Below are 20,043 nucleotides of genomic sequence, written 5' to 3'. Positions count from 1 at the left end.
GGCCCCGGGCACGGGGTCCAGGCCTCCCCAAGGTCCTCCTGCAGCAGAGGCTGAGGGCTGCCTCGCCCCGTGAGCCGAGCCACGGGGAGTCTCCACTGTATCCCACCCTTACAGCACTGAGGTTTGGGTAGATGATCCTAAAACAAAACCCCGGACCCCTAAGTGAACACTCCCATCGGCTCATCTTCGACGTTTTTATTGCTGAAATCAGATCTTAAGTTCTAAGGCGGTTCTGAAAGACCCCGCGGCAAGGAAATGCTGCAATCATCGTAAAAATAATTGTCGGGTGGACTAAGATTATGGTCACAATTAAAGACGTGCACAGGTTCCACAGAAATAGGATTATCTGCTCAACCACCAACCAGACAAATAAAATTGGGCTCTACTCAGGAGTGACCTCGCACGGGCGAGAGATGGGTCAACACGGCCGCGCTGCGGGGCCCCGAGTGGGACGCCCCCATTCCTGCCACATGGCCAAGCAGAAATTCCTCGGACTCGCAATCGTCTGGGGAATCGTGGCGTCTCGGAGGGTCAGACTGGAGCCCGCGGACAGGGGCGCGTGGCGGTGAAATCACCCGGCACGAGGGCCCAGGAATGTTCTCTTCACAACAGGACAGGAACTTAATGTCCACTTTGCTAAAGTGCTCGGATACGTGCTGGTACAAAAACACAAACACTGATTCTAGACATGGCACAGATGAGCTCTGACGCATCACAGGACCGAGGGGGGACACCTCTCCTGGCTCCCCGAGGATGCGTGGATGCCGCAGCCCCCCAGGACAGAGCGGAGGGCAGGGGAGGGGAGGGGCCGGGCTTGGGAAGCTTCCGAACTGCTTTCAGTTCCTTGTGGCCGATGCCCCTGGCCCTGGTCAGCGAGGGCCCCCAGTCCTCCCACCAACGCTTTGGGATGGACTGGGCTCTGGGCTCAGCGGGGGAGCCTGGGGTGCAAAGGCTGGAGTATCCCCACTCCCCCGCCCCGCCCCGCCCCGCGCTGGAGTGCCTCCAGAGCTGAGGCGTGGATCTGACCCATCGGCCGGCTCTAGACACCCGACACAGTCCCCAACACCCAGAGCTGTGCGGCTGCACCGGTGGCCCCTGGCCCTCGAGGGGACGCTGACAGTAAGCTAGCGTCGCTCACTGGACACGAGGCACCCACAGCCATCGGAGGCCTCCAGGCCATCTGTGATCCCTCGGGCATCTCCCTCTTATCAGCCACAACATGGTGGCTCCACTGCTCTGCTCCTCGACCCAGCACCAGACCATCCAGGAGGGACACCTGCCCTGGGGACCTCCTCCCTGCAGCCCCAGGAAAATCAGCCCATCTCATGGGGGCTGAGGACCCTCTGCCTCAGGCCGGGACCCTCAGGTGCGTGCTGGCCCTGCCTAACGCTCTCGAACCCCACAGAATCATGCCAACGTGGTGAGGTGCCTTTGGAAAGCACCAAGTTTGGCAACAGCAGGTTTCACAAACCTCTGTCACAATAAAATGGGTTAGGGTCTGTCCCTTCCAGAACCCACAGAACCTGTCTACTGTGCCACTGGCCGTCCTCTTCATACGCCCCGCCCCATGGCCTCGTGTTCCCAGGCGGGTCGTGTGCCACCGCTTCTCTGAGCTCATGCCCTGGCCGTGAGGTTCAGGCGGACACAGGTGAGTCTGCTTTGGAAGCGGATTCTGCTGACACCACCCAGCCCCTTCTGGGGCCCTAATGACATGCTTCAGCGGCCCCGGGTGGCTCTGGAGCCTGGCCCAGGGCCAGGACCTCCTCCTCAGACTGGGGTCTGGCCGGTCATCAGGCCACTTGCGGAGACACCACTGTCTGTCACTACCTTGGAAAACGGATGGAGTCCATCTCTCCCTACCCACACGGGTGCTACGACCAGACACAGCTCCTTGGGTTAGCTCTGGTTCAACCTTCCATTAAAAACTTTCGTTTTTGTGTTAAAAAAAAAAAAGAGGCTTAGAAAGTTACCCAGGCACCACTGCTAATCCTACAGAAAGAGCCTCGACACGACGGGCCAGCCCTGGCCCTGGCCTTGGCCCCAGCCAGGCGGTCGGTGGTGGTGGTTTGCTCGGGACGAGAGGGACGACTGGGCTGTGCCCAGAGAGCAGTACAGGGAGGGGTCTGTCCTTTGAGCCACACCCCTCTAGAAGAAGATGACGTCTTCCTTGCTGCTTTCTTCCTTGCTGAGCGGGGTGGTGGGCAGTGGCAAGGGGGAGGGGGGCACAGGGCCCCCCCCAGGCTTGAGGGAGCAGCCCTCGGCGGGGACGTCAGGTGGGGCTGGGCAGCAGGGGTCTGGAAGAGAGAGTTGTGGTTGTCAGCAGCCGCCGGGCACCACAGGGTCCCTGCTGCCCGGGGGGCTGTGCTCACCTGGGGGGGCCACACTGCTGTGGCTGCTGAGCAGGACGGGGCTCAGTGAGCGGCGGTTCCGAGACGCGTTCTCGTCCTTGCCCATGAGCTTGCTGAGAAGCAGCTGCTGCTTCAGGTCAAACGAGGCTGAGGGAGGGAGGGCCGGCCTGGGGTGGCTGCTCTTGTTTGGGGTGCATGAGCAGCCCCCATTTTGGCCAGGGGCTTCCCCCCGCCACCCCTTGACACTTCCCACAAGCACCCATGCCAGGGGACACACACCCACTCAGACGTGACGCCCCAGAGACGATGACACCAGACCAGAGCCCCGCCCCCGCCCCCTGATCCTCGATCCTCGAAGTCCTGGTGGTCCTGGGACACAAGCCCAGCTCCTCAGGGAACATTCCAGGGCTGGCTCCCCTCACCCAGAGCCCGCATCCTGGCAGCATGTGAGGAAGCCCTCTCACCGCAGGGTGCTCTACGCAAGGGCCTCAGTGTCCCCTCTGTGGACCGAGGACACGGTAGAGACCTGGGTGCTAGAATCGGCACGGGGGGCGAGGTCAATGGGGAGCGTTACTGGTTGCCTCGGCTGTCCCTGAGGGATCCAGGCTGCTCTTTCTGAACTGCCAAGATGTTCCCTTGCCCCCAATCCCCGTTTGGGAGCCAAGGAAGGAACAAGACCTGGAATCTGACTTTTTAATTTTCCTTCTTGGATGAGAGCCATGCACATGGGGAGAGGCCTGGCCTCTGCCACGGAGCCCAGCGTTCCCAGCCGTGCCTCCCAGTTTCCTCCTGTCGCCCCCTCCAGAGGGTGGTCCTGCGGTCCCATTTTGATTTCCTCACAGAAAGCCGCTTTGGTTTCACAAACTGCCCATGAGGCCCAGTGAGTCCAGGGCCGTAGGGACTGGCTGGCAGACACCTGAGGCTCCCCACCTTGGGCAGGGTGCTCACCTGAGCTGTCTGAGCGCTGGGAGCCCCTGCTCTTGCCGCCCTTGTCCTTGCCGCCCTTGGTGGACGCCGCCAGCTTGGTGGGGATCTGCTGCTGCACGGCCGCCTGCCTCTGGATCTGGTTGGTGGTGCTGAGCAGCTGGATGGGCACGTCGCTCTTGGCTGGCCGGCTCTCTGTCGGGGCGCTGTCCCGGCGGGCCACCTCAGGGCGCTCCGTGAACTCGGGGCCCGAGCCGGACAGCAGCACGCTCACCCGGGGCCCTGGCGCCTTGGCGAGGGTGGTGGGCCCTTCCAGCCCTTCCCCATTGAAGCTGGGAGTGTGGCTTGGGGGTTGGGCCTGGAAGAGCAACAGGTGACACATCCCTTGAAGTCACTGTCCTCCGATCTGCACGATGCCCAGCACCCCACCCCCCCAACTGCGTCGACCCCCTCCTCTCTCTGGGGACTCGTGCAACCTAACCTCTTGGCTGGGAGGTTCTGTTTGGGGGTAGAGTGGAGCTGGGCCCATGCAGTTGCCACTGACCGCGGACATGCACACCACAGTCACACTCAGGCATGTGCACGTCACGTACACCAGCACAGGCCCAGCCCACGCTCCACGCAGCCACACGTGCGTACTCGCCCCCATGGTGGGTGTCGGGCCAGGCCTCACCTCTGCCAGCGAGTCGGGTGGCAGGGCCCCGGGCACCGTGTTCTGCTTCTTGAGGCGCCGCTGCTGCTCCAGCTGCTCGCGCTCGCGCTCCACGGCGCGCTGGGCCTCCCGCAGCCGCTCCAGGTCGTGCTGGTAGGCCCGGCGCTGCTGCTCCAGCTTCTCGCGCTCCTGGCTGAGCTGCTCCTGCAGCTGCAGTGACTCATTCTCGCGCCGCTGCAGCCGGGCAGCGGCCAGGTCCAGCTCCTGCTGCTGGCGCTCCCGCTCCCGCTCCCAGCGCTGCTGCTCCAGCCGCAGGCGGCCCTGCTGCTTCTGCACGCCGGCCAGCTCCTCCCGCTGCTTCTCGAAGTTGCGCTGACGCTCCTGCTCCAGCAGCATGTTCCCGCGCGTGGACTGCAGCCGGAGCTGCTTCTCACGCTCCTGGATGGAGGCCCTCTGCATCTCCACGTAGCTGTCCTGCTGGGCGATGACTGCCTGCAAGTGGAGAGGGTGGGGCAGGGGCCTATTTTAGGACGAGGCTTGCCCTTCCCCAGATCTCAACCTCAAGCGAGAAAAGAAGGGTATGGTCGCAGGCTCCCGTACCTGGAGGCTGAGGAGCAGCTGGGACAGGGTCTGGATCCGCTGGACGAGCTGTGGAGAGGGATAGAGATGCTGGCTCCTGGCGCACAACAGTGAGGGGTGTGCATACCGGCCCCTGGGGAGATGCACAAGCCCCGAGCCTACCTCCAACTCCAGGACAGCAGGCAGATGAGGGCCGCAATCCGCACCCGGCACCGGGCCCTGTAGAGAAAACAGCGTCAAACACAAAGAGCTAAGGACCTGCTTATTATCAACAAGACACCCCCTCTGGCCACCGAGTCCTGCCTGGTCGTTTGACTTGGATGACTCTTGCTGTATGGAAAACAAGGGTACCGGAAGCCTTCCAGGAGGTGGGAAGGCAGTTGTTCTGGGCTCACCGTGGGGAGGCTGGGAGGTCAGACCACAGCTCTCAGGGGGTGAAGCTTGTGCGCAGGCTCAGGGGAGACAATGGGCAGCAGGAGTGGGCCTCACACTCACAGCCCCTAGCCCGACCTCTGCTCTGGCCCTAGCGCCTAGTAAGGGTGGGCCCCCGGAGTGGAACTGGAGGGAGCCACCAGGCGCTTCAGCATCGTGGGCGTGAGGACACACGTGCAGGCTCTGTGCTCACGGTCCCCAAAGTGCCCCTTGACTGCTGAAGCAGCCATAGCTACTGCCCAGGTCTGGCCCCTGCCTCACCTCCCTCCTGGGTACCACGTACCATTCCCAGGGACCGTGGAAGGGAACGTGGAGGTCCACCCGCCCACATGTGCATCTGGGCGGAGATGCTTTCATGGCACAGTGGAACGGCACTTGTCGCTATGCGTCTGGAGACGGCAAAACTAGACAGCCCCAAACCAAGGCTGTTCACATTTGCCAATGCTTTTATAAAAGGGGCCGGGCTGACTCTGTGCTTGGCTAAGGAATATCCCAAGGAAGCAACGTACTGCAGGTGGGGCCTCCTCAGAGGCCCCCAAGGTGTTGCTGGGCTTCAAGTCTGGGCTGCTCACTGGGCCTTGCCAGTCTCGGGGGCTGGGGTCGCTGCTGCAGGTCTTCTTCAAAATGCCATCTGAAAAGCCCAATCAGGCATGTGAGGATGCTGCACATCCCACTGGGGTCCAGACCAGGCCCCCCAAACCCGTCTGCTCCCCTGGGACCTGCGCCACAATGGTGGCATCTGAGACACAGAGACCAGCAGGAGACGGAGGGGCTGGTCTGTGTGATGCCGTCAGAGCACGACTGACAGTACCCTGAAGATTCCAGAACTTGACTAGAGAGTTAATACTTGTTGAGGGGAAGCAGTAGCAGAGACGCCCAGCAGCAAAGCCTTGGCTCTGCAAAGGGAGTGTTCCAAGAAACTGCACAACCTCTTGCTGCTGCTCATCTTCTGGAGGGGCCCCGAGAAGCCCCAGGTAGATTATGGCACCACTCACTCTTGCTGGGGCTGCTCACTGTGTCATAGCCCCCAAAGGTCTCTGCCCTGCGGGGCAGGCCTGAGGAACCTCCGGCGTCTTCCGCCTGGCCATTGGCGCTGCCCAGCTGCCTGCAGATCAGGGTCTGGATGTCCTCGACTGTGGAAGGAGATGGGAGGAACTGAGTTACCCCATGGAGCCAGGGCATGGGTGTCAGGTATGGGAGGCATGAGGCCCTAGGCCTGAGAAGCCTATAGGGTGCTGGTCATGGTCTTCTAATTACCTGACATATGACTTCAGCCCCCTGACCTGTGCATTCCCTTATTTCAGGTCCTGCAACCAGGACATGCCAACTGTGTCTGCAGGAGAGGCTGGCCGGTGGGGCAGCAGGAGGGAGGGGCAAGGGATGCGTGGGGCCTAGTGAAGAACTCAGGTGTGTGCTTGTGTGTCGACAGTCATGCAGACAGTTGGTTGGAGGCTACGGGACAGTGGCCTGTGAGGGCAGGACAGGTCACACAAAGTGTGTTTGGAGGTGGGGAGAATATTTCAAGCCAAGGTGCAGGAAACGAGAGGGCCCTTGGAGGGGGGGGAGGCTGAGAACAATAGCCACTTAAGAAATGTGAGGAAGAAGGTCAGTTTGGCTGGAGGAAAGGAGACCGCAGGAGCAGAGTCCATAAGGAGCCCCTCTGATCTGTGTTCCCTGACGCTGAAAGAAAGGTCTGGAGGGCAGCAGCTGTCTCTCTTGTTTGCCACTGAGAGTGGTGCCAACCGTCCTGCTGGACCCAATGAGTACCCGCTGCCTGGCTGCCTGGCCTGACACCCACTGGGCCTCACGTGGGGCTGGCTCAGCAGCTGTGTGGGGGCCACTAGGGGCTCCCAGGGGCTCCATGAAGCAGGCAGGCAGGCAGGCCATGGACTCATCGGCGCCCTCCTGTGGCTGCTGTGCTCAGGAGCCTCTTTCAGCTGGGTATAGGCAGCCCTCTGAAATGATCCCTAAATGTGGATGTGTGCTTATTTCTGGGGATGTCACCAGGGAACCACTTCTCAGAAAGGAGAACCTCCTGAGTGTGGGGAACCTGTCTTGGTTGACTTCAGATCCCAGGGGCCTAGCACCGTGCTGCCTCACATGTAGGGAACTCCCTGGAGAAGGTGGTGTAAGTCGGTGGCGGGGGCTGGTGGTGTCTAAAGACCTTCTGGCAATAGCTGATGCCAGGGGGTGGGGTGTCAGTGCTGCTCCTGGAAGCACGCCTGCCCAATCAGCCAGGAGCGCATCCCAGACAAGGTGGCAAGTTGGCCACACCAGGTCTTATATTGTCCTGGAACAGCCCCCCACCTACCAGGACCCCCGTGGCCAGCGCCCAGTGAGGGCCCCCAGGTGTGGCTCCTTACTCTCACTCATGGCTGATTTGAGGATCTGTTCTCCTTGCATGGTCTCGGAGGGATCCCCTCCTCGGAAGAGGAGTCGTGACTGTGCAATGTCTTCCAGTCCACTCATCTCCGCCATCTCCAGGTAGATCTGCTGCTTCTCGCCAAGGCTCTGTGCAATCTGCTGGTCTTTCACATTCAATCGCTCTGCAAAGTGATGGGAGGCAAGGGTTGGCTCCCACCCGCAGCCCACCCTTAGTCCGACATCCTGTAGGGCAGGTGAGGGCATGGCCCTGTCTTCTGATGGTTCGCCCCGATTATAAAAACCAAACACCACGGGGTATGTGCCAAGGATCAGAACAGGCCAGTCTATTAGTTTGGGCCAAAGCGAGAATCTTTTAAGACTTCATCATCTTATCCTTCACGCATTTGGGCCAAACCTCTACAAATCTCTGGTTTTATGCTTTTTTGTCGTTACTGCTGCTGCAACAGCAACTTTCTCACTGTTGGATGCCCATGTATACACATCACATTTGGCTGGATTACTGGGTGCCCTCACAGGTTCCAAAAGTTTTCTAGTTGATTCTATCAGATTTTCTAGGTAAATAATCATGTCACATGCAAAACACAATTCAGTCCCTTCCCTTCCAATCATGACCTTACTTCTGTTTCTCTCCTCATCACCCTGGAGGAACGCACGGGGTGCAGGTGATCATTGTGGGAGGGGGTGGCCCGGCTCGGCTCCTGATTTTAGTGAGCATCCCTAATGGTCCGGTGTGAAGGATGAGATCAACTTTTGATCCAAGATGGGAAAGGCGATCTCCATAAAGAAGATTCTATTTCTAATGCAGTAAGGATCTTGTTAGGAATGAGCGAGGGATAGATACTGTGGGGGACTGTGGCATCCAAGGAGACGTGTCTACACAGGGCATGTGTTTTAATACCACCCGGCAGGAAAAAGAGTCTGAATGAACATTGCTTTGGCACTGTGCTTCCAGGGTCAGTGGGATGTCAATCCTCCTCGCCTTTCTTTTGGATGTTTCTATTACTGAATGAATACCTTCAAACATACACCTCTCCCCACAAAGAGAAATAAAACTTATACTACCTAGTTTTATGTAACTTACTGCCTAAATGCTACCTAATTTAAAAATAAATGACTGAGGTATAGTGAGGGAGACGAGGGAGGCTGACTGAGACCAGAGTACCAGGGATTGTTCTTGGCAATGACCTCACTGAAATCTCACAGGAATCTGTTAGAACCGAGGAGGAGAGTGGATAAACACATGTGGTGCATCTTACAATGGAACCGTTTCCAGCCTTAAAAAGGAAGGAAACTGACACACACTGCAACGTGGCTGAACCCTGAAACCTTGAAACATCATGCACAGCGAAGTCAGACACAAAAGGAGAAATATCGCAAGACTCCCATTTATACAAGATCCCTAGAATAGGCAAATTCATAGCAACAGTAGAACAGAGGTGACCAGGGCTAAGGGAGGAAGGACCAGGCAGGGACAGCTAATGAGGGTGCAGATGCATTTTGGAGGGATGAAAATGGTCTAAAATTGTGATGGTTGCCCCAATCTCATGACAGATACTAAAAGCCACCGCATGGTACTCTTTTAATGGATGAACTGCAGAGTGTCTGAATTCTATCTCAATAAGGTAGTTAAAAAAAAAAAAAACTTAAAACAGGGAGGAGGAAGCTGAGGTGCCCAGCCACAAAGCAAGGGCTGGTCTGGGTCTGCCAGGCTCTAGAAGGAGGCTGTGGGGTCCTGTGCTATTCTGCCTCCCCTGGGGTTTTTATGTATGTGACCTGGGACGCCCAGAGTGGGATCTTTCTTGAACAGGGACCCAGGGAGGGGCAGGGTGTGGGGCAAAGCCAGAGTATCTGGAGATGGCTCAGGGGCCCTGAGGGCCACCCCCTCCAGAAGATCACTAGCTCATGACAAAGCCTCACTGCCAGGGCCCCCAGCAAAACACCTGGTGGCTTGGGTGGGGATCTGCTCTGTGGTCAATCCCAATGGGGCAGGACAGAGATGCTGCTGGTGGTCCCAGGGCCTGTTGCACAAGGAGGGTGCCATGCACTCTTCTCACCATATGCAGGACATGTGGTGGGCATGGAGGTCCAGGCGGACTCCCCTTACCTTGGAAGTCCCTCAGTCTCAGGGCGCGAGCCTCCAGACCCTTCTTCTCCTCTTCGGCCTCGCTGAAGGGCCCCTCCTCCTCGTCCGGACAACTGTGGGGAGAGGGGGCAAATGGGCAATAATGCTTCTCAGGCAGGCTGGCCTCTGTGACGGGCGCTGACAGCTGTCTGCAGAACCAGCTGCTCAGAGCATCTCATCCTGGGGGTGACAGCTTGTTAATGGTGCAGGAGAAAAGAGGGAAAAGAGGAAGGCAGCCATTGGCATCTATCCTGTCTCCAAGCGTCCACAGGCTTACATGCCTGGCCACGATGTAGGGGAGGAGACTGAGGATGGCTCATTTCCTAGGGCACCTGCAGAACTGAAACAGTATTGAGGGAGCTCTGGGCAGGCTGCGGCTTCAGGAAGCCAGTAGGCATAAAGAGAGGGAGCAGCAGGCTGACTGGGCATGAGGCCTGGACCACTTTCCCCTGTCAGGTGGACCAGACGCCAGGCATCATGCAGAACCAGGGGTTGGGGCCCGTAGAGGGTCCCCTGGCCTGAGGAGGAAAGACAGGATGCCACAACCTGCTCCAACCAGGGCGTCGGGCCCCTGTGTCAGGTGTCACTTTCTGAACCCCCCACCTGAGACCTCCAGCACTTTCTCAGGTACTTCAAGGTCACAGCTGATTCTGCCAACTGTCAAAGGTAAGGGCAGGATGGCTGGCAGGGAAGGGAATGCACATACGGGCTCTTCTCACCTCTCAACAGCCCTTCTGATGTGGGCCATCCAAGTGTTCCTCTCCTCTTTGGAGCTGGTGTAGATCTCGTACATCTCCGGGCCTTGCAGGGAGGCGCTGATCAGAAACATGGCTTTCTCCTCGTTGGCCACTTCCCTCACGATGAGCTTTTGTAACGAGATGACCGGGCGCTTCGAGTCCTGTGTGATGAGGAGGACACCTTTCACCCTGCTGCATCTGAGCAGCTGGGGAACCGAGAACCTGAGGGGAAGGAGGTGGGGGGTGGGGGCACGTCCGTGTCCTACTTGTTTTCAAATAATTCAGAGCAGAGATATTTGCCACCTGGCGGGGGAAAAGACACTTTTGTGGTGATATCCTCATATACTTTTAATAGGATTGCTTACCATGATTAAAAACTAGTTTTATAATCAGTAATGCGTGCCACTGTACTAAACTCGGAAGGTCTAGGGTAGGTAGTATATAATCACAGATAAATCTTCCTACTGACTCTGTGCCCCAAACAGCCAGAGCCAAGCAGTATTCCCACTCTGCTGTGATCCTACGAGAGATGATGCTCTGACAGCCCAGTAACATGGACGCTAAGTGCCTGTGATGGGCTCACTGTGTCCTTATGTTAAAGCTCTAACCCTCCTGGCACCTCAAAATGTGATTACTTAAAGATGGGGCCTTTACAGAGGTGATTAAGGTAAAATGAAGTCATTAGGGCGTAAGGGCGATCCAGGATGACTGATATCCGACTCCGGAGGGGAGACAGGACATAGAGTCAGCTGGAGTCCCTGAGAGAGGAAGAGCTGCAGAAACATGAAGGCAAAGACAGGACAGGATGTTTGCACAAGCCCCTGAAGCCAGCCTCCCCAGGCATCCAGACAGGAAAATTCTATTCCTGCCTTGTCTGGAACCTTCTGGCCCCTGGGAGGACCTGGGATGGTGGGTTAAGACACAGATGTGCTTTTCCAGCCACTGTGGTCTCTAATGGCTTGCCCGTCTTGCTGTGGAGGTGCCCCCCACCCCCAGTCGCCCCTCCACTTGGCCGCCTTCTGTGAGGGTAGCTTTACAATCAGCCCCTAAGGTCTCTACGGTGGGCGGGACCCTTCGTCTGCAGAGACAGGATACATACCACAGACGCAAAGACATATTTCTGATCCTTTTCTTGTAGCAGCAAAAGCACATCGGTCAACAGGACAGCAAGAACATCTAATGAGAAAGCACAGAAGGAAACGTCTCATGGGGTGGCAGGGCCACACGGGTCCTGCCAGGCGGCCATGGACACGTCCCGGAAAGGCTTCAGCCCTGGGGGGTGCAGTCCTGGCGACTCAGCCCACCCCCTCGATGCTCCTGCGGGCGCCTGCGGGTTTCTGTCTACCTCACTACTTTCTATCACTGCCTACGTTTCAACATTTAGCACAAATCAAAGGCTGGAGTCTCGTCTTGCAGGTTCCTGCGCTGCTGCCGGGCCATGGTACCTGCAGGTGTGGTCTTTGAGATTCTGTTGCTGATTTCTCAAATGACAATTGCCCCCCTGTTCTTCTGGTTCTCAGGTCAGCTGGGGCCTGAGCCACCAGCTGCGAGCCTCATCCCTGCAGGAGCTCTCACAGCAGAGCTTTGGCACACAAGTGCAAATCCTAAACTGAACGTCCTACCGGAGCACCTGCATCTGGGCAAGCGTAAGCCTCACCCCTCTCTCCAGAGTGGCCTCTGCCGCCAGTACCCAGAACAGATAGCCTCTCCCTACGTAGTTCCCTTGACTGTGGCCTGCTGGCTCCCTCTGAAGCATCCTGCACCTTTCCCTAATTGCTATTTGTTTCCTTATTTTCTCTCTTTCTGCCCACTGACTGGAACCCCCCTGAGGGGAGGGGTCTCCCACCACCCACCTCAGTGTCCAGCACACAGGAGGCACTAAATCGTCTGCTGGGATGCTTGCCTGTGCAAAGTACGGACAAACATATATATGGTCACTGGCCATCTCAAGTGCTCCCCTAAAGATCTTTATTTATTTATTTTTTTAAAGTTTTTATTTATTTATTCATGAGAGACACACAGAGAGAGGCAGAGACACAGGCAGAGAAGCAGGCTCCTCACAGGGATCCTGATGTGGGACTCGATCCCTAAACTGGGATCATAACCTGAGCCAAAGGCAGATGCTTAACCACTGAGCCACCCAGGCGCCCTCCCTTAAAGATCTTTAAAGATGCTGATGTCAACGGCCAGGTCAGGATGTTTCTAGAAGTTCATGAAATGAGCCAGGAAGCTCAGGGTTGAGTCCCGAGTGCTCTCTGGTCTGGAAGTAGACCGTGGATTTTGGAGGTGGGCCTCAAAGGGCCCCCTGAGCAGTGAGTGGGATGCTTGGGGACACAGAGGCCAGCAGTCTGAGTGGTGTGTCTACCACACTGGGGCCCTTCAGCGGCTGCTTGTTTAGAATTTTGAGGCTTCTGACAAACCTGGGGTGTCCTGATGCCTCAGGTTTCTTCAAGGGCTCAGGGTGCTCTCTGGATCTAGCGGCCCTCCTGGTGGGTACCTCAAAGCCCTGAGGACAGGAGTGCTGGTACGACTATCTCAATCTCATCCTTACCACACCCCTGGCTGCCCGTCTCATTCTGACTCGGAGCACAACCCCCTTGGGCCCCGGAGCAGCCAGGTTGCTGTGGCTGTGTCAGCTGGTGCCCCCCCACCCCCCGCCCCAGTCCAGAATGGTGCCACTAATCCGAGAGGGCTTACATGTAGGGGAGGAGTCTGAGGACCCCCCTGCAGAGGCTAGGGACAGGGCTTTACCTTTCAAGCGTCCCGACGTGGTCTTCCAGCACAGCGTGCCCTCCAGATGAAGCTGCCGCTGCAGCATGTCCTCCTTACGGAAGGTCAGTCCGTTCTTGAGCTTGCTGGAGGACTTCAAGTCCATCTTCCCTGCGATCTCCCGGAGGCGCTGGCCTTTCTCACACTCGCTGACCTTGGCATCCACTCGGGAGATGATGTCCTTGATGAGGTTCAGGGCCTGGGTGAGGTCTCTATAGTCCTCTGTGCCAGCTGTCACACACAGCAGAGTTAGTGCCTTTGCTCCCTTTCACAGACACAGCAGACGTGGACACACACTCTGGGGTCTATGAGGTCTGTGCCCTGAAGCCAATGCTCAGAGGACCCTTCAAGAATCACCTTCTACCTTGGATCTCCTGAGATGTAAATGCCTCTCCAACCTAAAGGCAGCAGCTGGGCCTTCGGTTTTTGCCAAGATGGAGCTTCCACTGGATGCAGAAGCTAAGGTGCAATTGAAGGGACACACATGGCCCCGCATAGCCCTGGGGCCATTCCTTGGTAAACAGACTAGGCCTGCCAGCTCTCCATAAAAGACTCCCTCCTCCTCCTGCCATTACCAAGAGCTGGCTCCTCTCAACTCAAGAGTGTGGCTTCCACTACAGGAGAATTTGCTCATTCTCCCAGGGCCCAAATCTCCGGGAGCTGGGGGAGGTGTGGGCAGGTGTGGTCAGGGCCTGGCCTCTGAGAACTCTAGGCTGGGCTGGGCTGGGCTGCCCTCTTTCCTCTGCCCCCAACCCCCCAGGTTCCAGACATGAAGGCCATCACTGTACTTGTCTGGATCAAAATTCATTTACTCTCTAGATAATGACCCAGGGCCTCTTTCGGCTCAGCCTGGGCCAGGGGCTGCAGGGTAAAGTGGGCAAATAAGACCTGGCACCCCATCTTTCTTGGTCAGAAACCCCAGCACTCAGCACAGTGGATTCAGCATGAGGGGAGCTCAGTTAATGACTGCTGAGCTGCGATGATTCCAGACAAGCAGGGATGGAGCATAGAGGGGTGCTTATCCAATCCACTGCTAAAATGGGGCAGAAACACAGAGATCGCCCCTCAAAGCAGCAATGGGCAAAGGCAGGGAGGAGAGCTACTTTACCTTCTGTGTTCTGAATGATGCGCTCCACCAGCACGGGGTATTTGGTTATGCGCTGAGTGACCAGAAGGATACACTCCTGCACGCCAAGCCGCCTCACGATGGAAAAGTTGCCAATTTTCTATGAAATGGGAAACAAAATGCCCTGTTGGCATTCCCATCTCGTGCCAAATTGGCTGGGGCTTCTTCCTTTTTCAGCTCACCAGGACCTCTTCTCTTTGCTATTTCACTGAACACTTGAAAGTAGGCTCGCCTGCTGTATACAGAAAGGCCACAGAAACAAAGGCAGCCTCCCCTCTTGTAAAGAAGGGCCCCCCATAAAACCTGTTAAGAAGAAACCAGAACTGGGACGCCTGGGTGGCTCAGTGGTTGAGCATCTCCCTTCAGCCCAGGGCATGATCCTGGAGTCCCAGGATCGGGTCCCGCATTGGACTCCCTGCAGGGAGCCTGCTTCTCCCTCTGCCTGTGTCTCTGCCTCTCTCTGTGTGTGTATCATGAATACATAAATAAAATCTTAAAAAGAAAAAAAGAAGAAACCAGAGCCAGCCAGGGGGCGGTAGGGAATCACCCGGCAAGCTGTATGCAGTGGGCTCATGCACACACCCATGCGCGCCCCCATATCCGCACATGAAGGCCCTCACTGATGGCTGTCAGAACCCTCTGGAACTACATCAGGCCTGTGCCTCTGGGTCAGCCCCCTGCTGGCCCCTGCTGCACACCTCTGGCTGAGAACCCAAGAAGCAGTCATCCGAAGCCGTTTCCCGCCAGGGTGGAGAACGGTTTCTCCAGAACATTCCACACAGTCTGTTTCTCTGCCCCCTCTGTACTCATGCACTCCAGGAATGCCAGCAATTGTGAGAGCCACTTCTGAGCAGGCCCAGAAGGTGCTGTGGGATTTGTGAGCTTCCAGGGCCCACCCCCCAAACTGACCCTTTCTCTTTTATGTCTGTCCACTCCAACTGTAATGGAGCAGAATTTAAAAACCTGTCATTCTTAACTCCAGACCATTAGCTATCGGCTATCACTTCAAGATAAAGTCCCCAGGGACCAGGATGCCTGGATGGCTCAGTGGTGGACCGTCTGCCTTTAGCTCAGGGCGTGATCCCGGGGTCCTGGGATTGAGTCCCACATCAGGCTCCCCGCAGGGAGCCTGCTTCTCCCTCTGCCTATGTCTCTGCCTCTGTGTGTCTTTCTTGGATAAATAAAATCTTACCAAAAAATAAATAAATAAATAAAGTCCTTGGGGCCAAGCGAGCAGCAGGTGACAGAGCTGCTACAGGATGCGCACTGACAGCTAAGTGGCCTTCACCTTGGTGCGTTTTCAAGGATGCAGGAGGTGAGGCCTTGCCCAACTTGGCAGACTCAGGCCGGATGCTGTGTTGTTAGTTCTGGGCTTTGAGCACCTGTACACCCTTAGGCAGGCGTGGGTCATTTCACAGGCCTCCCAGGACAAGTGGAGACCAGAGAGGAAAGGAGGCAAGGGAGGGACAGAGGTCTGGAGTAAGTTATGCCTGCATCAGCTGGAACATCTGAAGGCAGAGGGGTAGCTCTGGAGGGGCAGATCCTAGGGCAGGGCGGCCCCTTGAAATGACACCTGTGTCCCCTTGGTAGTCTCAGGAATGATGGTCAGCAGGTTCTGCAGTAGGGCCTGCTGGTATGGCCGAGGACAAAGCCCTAGGTGTGCTTTGCTTTATTTGACATCTGGACTTCACTGACGGGTTCTGAACCAGTTTGTAGGTAGTAAGGTAATAAAAACTTGAAACTCATTGACTTCTAACAGGTATCTTAGCATCTTAAGCTCTCCCAGAGTCTATAGTCCTGCAGGAAACAATCTATAGCAAAGAAGATCCATTTTTTAATTAAGAAAAAAAAAAAAATCCCCTTTTTTTACCTTGATCAAGCTTTGAAATTTCTTGTTTTGCTGCAGCAGCAACTTGTAATGATTGACCGCCTCATTGTGGCCACTACAAAAGACACCATATTTTTCTTTCATTCTGTCCCCATTTTCGCCAGAGAACTGCAGAAAGACAACGGAGACATTACCAGAAGGGAGCAGGAAAACCTCCTGGGAGCGCTCTTGTCTGGCTCAGTGGACTCTACTAAATTACATCTCGAATTCACTTGTACCCCACTTTCTTGTCTAACACGTACTCAAGCAGGGGAATGCTTCAGTATGGGGGTGAGAAGGGGTGTCTCATCACAAGGTACCATAAGGCAATAACGGGCTTTACAATGTCACAGTGCCGTAAAACCTCTGAAATCCAAGAAGGAGGAATACATTTATGCCAGAGAACGTGAGAAACATTTTAAAAGCAAAAGGGGTCTTCTTCTAATGAACTCTAGTTAGAGGACTCAGGATGCCTAAAGCACTCCGCGGCCAGACAAGGAGGTACGCGTCCCTTCTGTCCACCTTGGCCTGGGCTCAGAGGTCAACTCAGAACTCAATTTGGGGTTGGCACCCTTTACCACAGAACTGCCTCTAACAGCCCAAAACATGGAGGTCAAAACCAGAAAAACACAAAACAAAAAAAACCCAGCCGAGTGACCAAAGAAAAAGCCCAGAATGCATCAGTGGACGGACGCTGTCTACACAAGTGCGTTTGGCACTTAGGCCTCTCTGTCTCCAGCAGCCACGTGCACACCTGTAAAGGCCCAGGACCACTGTCTTCTGCAGGCTCTCAATAAACAGAGGCCGCGTTCTTTGGACTGCTGGCTGGAACAGAGATGAGGCAGGGGCTCATCCAGGCCCTGTGCCTGTCCTGGTGTGCCCACCTGCTGCACCAGGAGGTCCCCGATTTTCTGGATGACGTAGTTGCGGTCGCTGCCCTCCTCCAGGGACTCCTGGCGTCGCTCCTTCAGCCGAGAGAGGAAGTGGCTGTGTATGTCGAGCAGCTCGTCCACACATGGGAAGAGGCGGCTGATGGCCTTGCTGCTGAACTGCAACTCCTCCTGCAGGGCCCTGGAGTAGACCTTCAGCATGATCTTGAGTGTCCGTACGTGGTGAGCCTCCGTCTGCACCAGCTCTGCAGGGACATGGACAAAAGGACTTACCACTCTAGGCCGGGCACCCTGGCTTTGCTCCTCCCACATCCCACAATGGCACTCGTGTGAACCACCTGCCTCCAGGTGCCTGGCTGCCTTCTCCCAGGTCTCCACTGAGGCCCTTCCCCTGGAGGTCTCACTGCCCAGCAGGGTGTGTGTGTGGGTGGGGTGGGGGGGCTAGTGTGGGGGACTCCCATCCCGTTCCCCACCCAGTGCTGCAGTGTAAGGAAGCAGCCCTTGCTGGAGTGACATCAAGAGAGGACTCAGGCTGTGTGCTGGGGCCTCCGATTCACAGGAGGATTTCAGGACCGAAGACGTTTCAAGGCTGAGTTAAGCAGGAAGACTGTTCTGATGTCAGTTAAGTGGTGATTTTGGCTCAGATTGTGATCATGGGGTCCTGGGATCGAGCCTCATGTCAGGCTCCCTGCTCAACGAGGAGTCTGCTTCTCCCTCTCCCCACTCATGCTCTGTCTCTCTCAAATAAATAAATAAAGAAGAATGTTCTGGTGAACGCCATTCCTTGGGATGTGAAACTCACACACCTGGATATGCCAGTGACCAGACCTACACCATAACCCCAAAAAAAAAAAACAGAATTTAAGTGAAGAATTTAATTCTCTGGTAAAAGGCAGAGAAATACCAGGTTTCGTGTTGGGAGTTTATCTGTTGTTCAAATCAAGGCCTGGAAGTTGTTAGAGACCAAACAAAGGTCAACAGAGCCGGCCCAGGGCTGCCAGCCGTGGGGCTGGATGCAGTCTGTGTTTACCCAGAGGGTGAGACAATGTGGCAAAGGGCTTCCTGGATGGAAACATCCAGACCAGTCTTCTCTGTCCCTCCCTACAGGATCTCTGCCTGTGGTCTGGAGCCCTGAAGTGAAGCATTTACAGGACTCTCCTCCTGCCCACACCTCAAGCTACATTGGCCTGGGCAGAAAGGTGAGGGTGTGGAGTGTGGAGGGACATGGGGGCCAGTGGACAGCACTGTCACCAACCAACTGCACATGGCGGAAAGCGAAGACACACCTATGCCAGAACCTCCTCACGGAACACCAGTAAGGGACAGAGAATACCTCCTTGGGCGACACAACACTGTGAGTCTTGGGGATGATTCCCATGGAGGGAGAATCATGAGAACAAGTCAGGCTTTAGGGAGAGAAAGGCCTCAGATTCTAGTGCGGGTGTCTGGGGCCTTCATCATCCTGCTTATAGAGGGGGTCCAGAGGCCTAGGGGGGACCTACGTGGGGCATCCAACATGACACCTGGCCTTGGGATGGGGTTCTGTTCCAAAAGCAATGGCCACAACCAGGTTTCCCAACAACCAGCAGGAAGGGGTGTCCACCCTGGAGCCAGTGCAATGTCACATACCTCCCAAACCCCCAGTCATAGCCACCCCAGCCTGTCTGTGGTCACCAGGGATGGTGGGGATGGGCCCGGGTAGGTCTTGTCTCTCAAGAGTCACCAGCAGGGTCAGGATGAGTCGGGACTGGGCATTTGGCCACTTTCATCCTCAGGGATGGTTCTCACAAAGCCCTCCCGGGTCATCTTTTCCCTGACTAGGAAGGCAGGGCTGCCCTGGGAGAGCAGGTGGTGTGGGCCACAGTGTCCCAGAGGGGAGGACTCCTAGGTGTCAGCCATCAAAACAAAGGAGGAAAAGAAGTTAAGTGGAAGGTCAGTGTGACAGCACAGAACTTCTCACCATAGAGCACATCCTGCCTCTTGACCACCTCTCTCTTTTGTTTCTTTGCGTACGCTGCATCCACGGAAAGGCTCCAGGACTCCGCCTCAAACTCACGGGCGTCTGACTCGATCTCACTCCTTAGCGAGGCTGTGCAGGGGTCTGAGGGAAGAGTAAGAGGCTGCTGCTTGGGGGGCCGGGGCCTTGTTGGCTCTGGGCTGCCCCCCCAGCCTGCATCCCAAGGACACACTGATATGGATCCCAGCCCTTCCCAATGTGGGTGGACATGGCATGACGTCCGTGAAAGAATTGAGATTGTACCTTCTACAAAAATGGGCTCGGCATTCGAAGATGTAAGTGAGAGAGAGTCATCGGCTGCCTGCTTAAATTTTAAAAACACAGAGTCGGCTTCATCCATTTCTCCTGTGACTGGTCTAAACAAAAATCATAAAAACAATTATTCTAAAAAATGGAGTTAAACACACGTGCGCACGTGCACACATGAAGGCAAATCTATCTGAGAACTTTCTGGATTTCAATATAAACTCTGTCACAGATCATCTATAAAAATTAGGAGATGAGGGCAGCCCAGGTGGCTCAATGGTTTAGTGCTGCCTTCAACCCAGGGTGATCCTGGAGACCCAGAATCGAGTCCCATGTCAGGCTCCCTGCATGGAACCTGCTTCTCCCCCTCTGTGCCTGTGTCTCTGCCTCTCTCTCTCCCTCTGTGTCTCTCATGAATAAATAAATAAATAAATAAAATCCTTTTTAAAAAATTAGGAGATGATCTGTTCATATCACATCAAGACTTCCTGCAGCATAATGAACTTCAGTCCAATGACCAGGTGCATTCTAAGGGGGGTGTTAAATGCTTTTCTTCCTTTAATGGCCACCAAAGCCCCCGGGGCCCCTGGAATTCTTTCTAGCAAGAGTTAGGTGGACATAGCCACACTCCGTCGAGGGTGGAAGGGGCACCCCTTCTTAGTGGACAAAGATAATCAGCTCCTTTCCCCACCAACCCATAGGAGTATCACCACAATGACATTTGTTAGCATTGGGTTTTCTACCTGAATCCTGCCGTGCAAGGGATTAAGGGAACAACCTCCGAGTCCTCGGAGGACAGAGGTTAAGCCATAAATAACGGATGCTACCTCCATGGCCACTTCAGCGGGACTTCTAGCATCATCTCAAGCACGCACAGGAACCCTGTCCAAGGGCCCTTCGAGAACATGAAACAAACTGGCTCCGAATGGCCATGTACACTCAGAACACA

The 20,043-nt window shown here is 55.9% G+C and overlaps 1 protein-coding gene across 4 annotated transcripts in view; it reads right to left on the bottom strand.

Annotated features, from left to right (window-relative positions):
• Positions 1-180: 180 nt before the first annotated feature.
• The window catches only part of ARHGEF18 (Rho/Rac guanine nucleotide exchange factor 18), an 85,844-nt gene continuing 65,981 nt past the window's right edge, over positions 181-20,043 (bottom strand). For all 4 annotated transcript variants that reach the window (XM_025457374.3, XM_025457373.3, XM_025457375.3 and 1 more), the window contains 18 exons: positions 19,092-19,204; positions 18,792-18,932; positions 16,826-17,076; positions 15,945-16,070; positions 14,057-14,174; positions 12,931-13,179; positions 11,279-11,355; positions 10,162-10,340; positions 9,425-9,516; positions 7,299-7,481; positions 5,931-6,068; positions 5,445-5,566; positions 4,666-4,722; positions 4,525-4,572; positions 3,946-4,416; positions 3,297-3,630; positions 2,370-2,495; positions 181-2,294 (listed from right to left, as the gene is read on the bottom strand). In XM_025457374.3, coding sequence (XP_025313159.3) covers positions 2,146-2,294; positions 2,370-2,495; positions 3,297-3,630; positions 3,946-4,416; positions 4,525-4,572; positions 4,666-4,722; positions 5,445-5,566; positions 5,931-6,068; positions 7,299-7,481; positions 9,425-9,516; positions 10,162-10,340; positions 11,279-11,355; positions 12,931-13,179; positions 14,057-14,174; positions 15,945-16,070; positions 16,826-17,076; positions 18,792-18,932; positions 19,092-19,204 — 2,974 coding nt within the window. In that variant the 3' untranslated portion in view covers positions 181-2,145. The remainder of the gene's footprint in view (positions 2,295-2,369; positions 2,496-3,296; positions 3,631-3,945; positions 4,417-4,524; positions 4,573-4,665; positions 4,723-5,444; positions 5,567-5,930; positions 6,069-7,298; positions 7,482-9,424; positions 9,517-10,161; positions 10,341-11,278; positions 11,356-12,930; positions 13,180-14,056; positions 14,175-15,944; positions 16,071-16,825; positions 17,077-18,791; positions 18,933-19,091; positions 19,205-20,043) is intronic.

The sequence above is a fragment of the Canis lupus genome, chromosome 20 (genome assembly GCF_003254725.2).
Source record: "Canis lupus dingo isolate Sandy chromosome 20, ASM325472v2, whole genome shotgun sequence".
In the NCBI taxonomy this organism is placed as follows: Eukaryota; Metazoa; Chordata; class Mammalia; order Carnivora; family Canidae; genus Canis; species Canis lupus.
The sequence above is the reverse complement of the archived record's forward strand: the minus strand, read 5'-3'. Positions and strand labels throughout refer to the sequence as shown.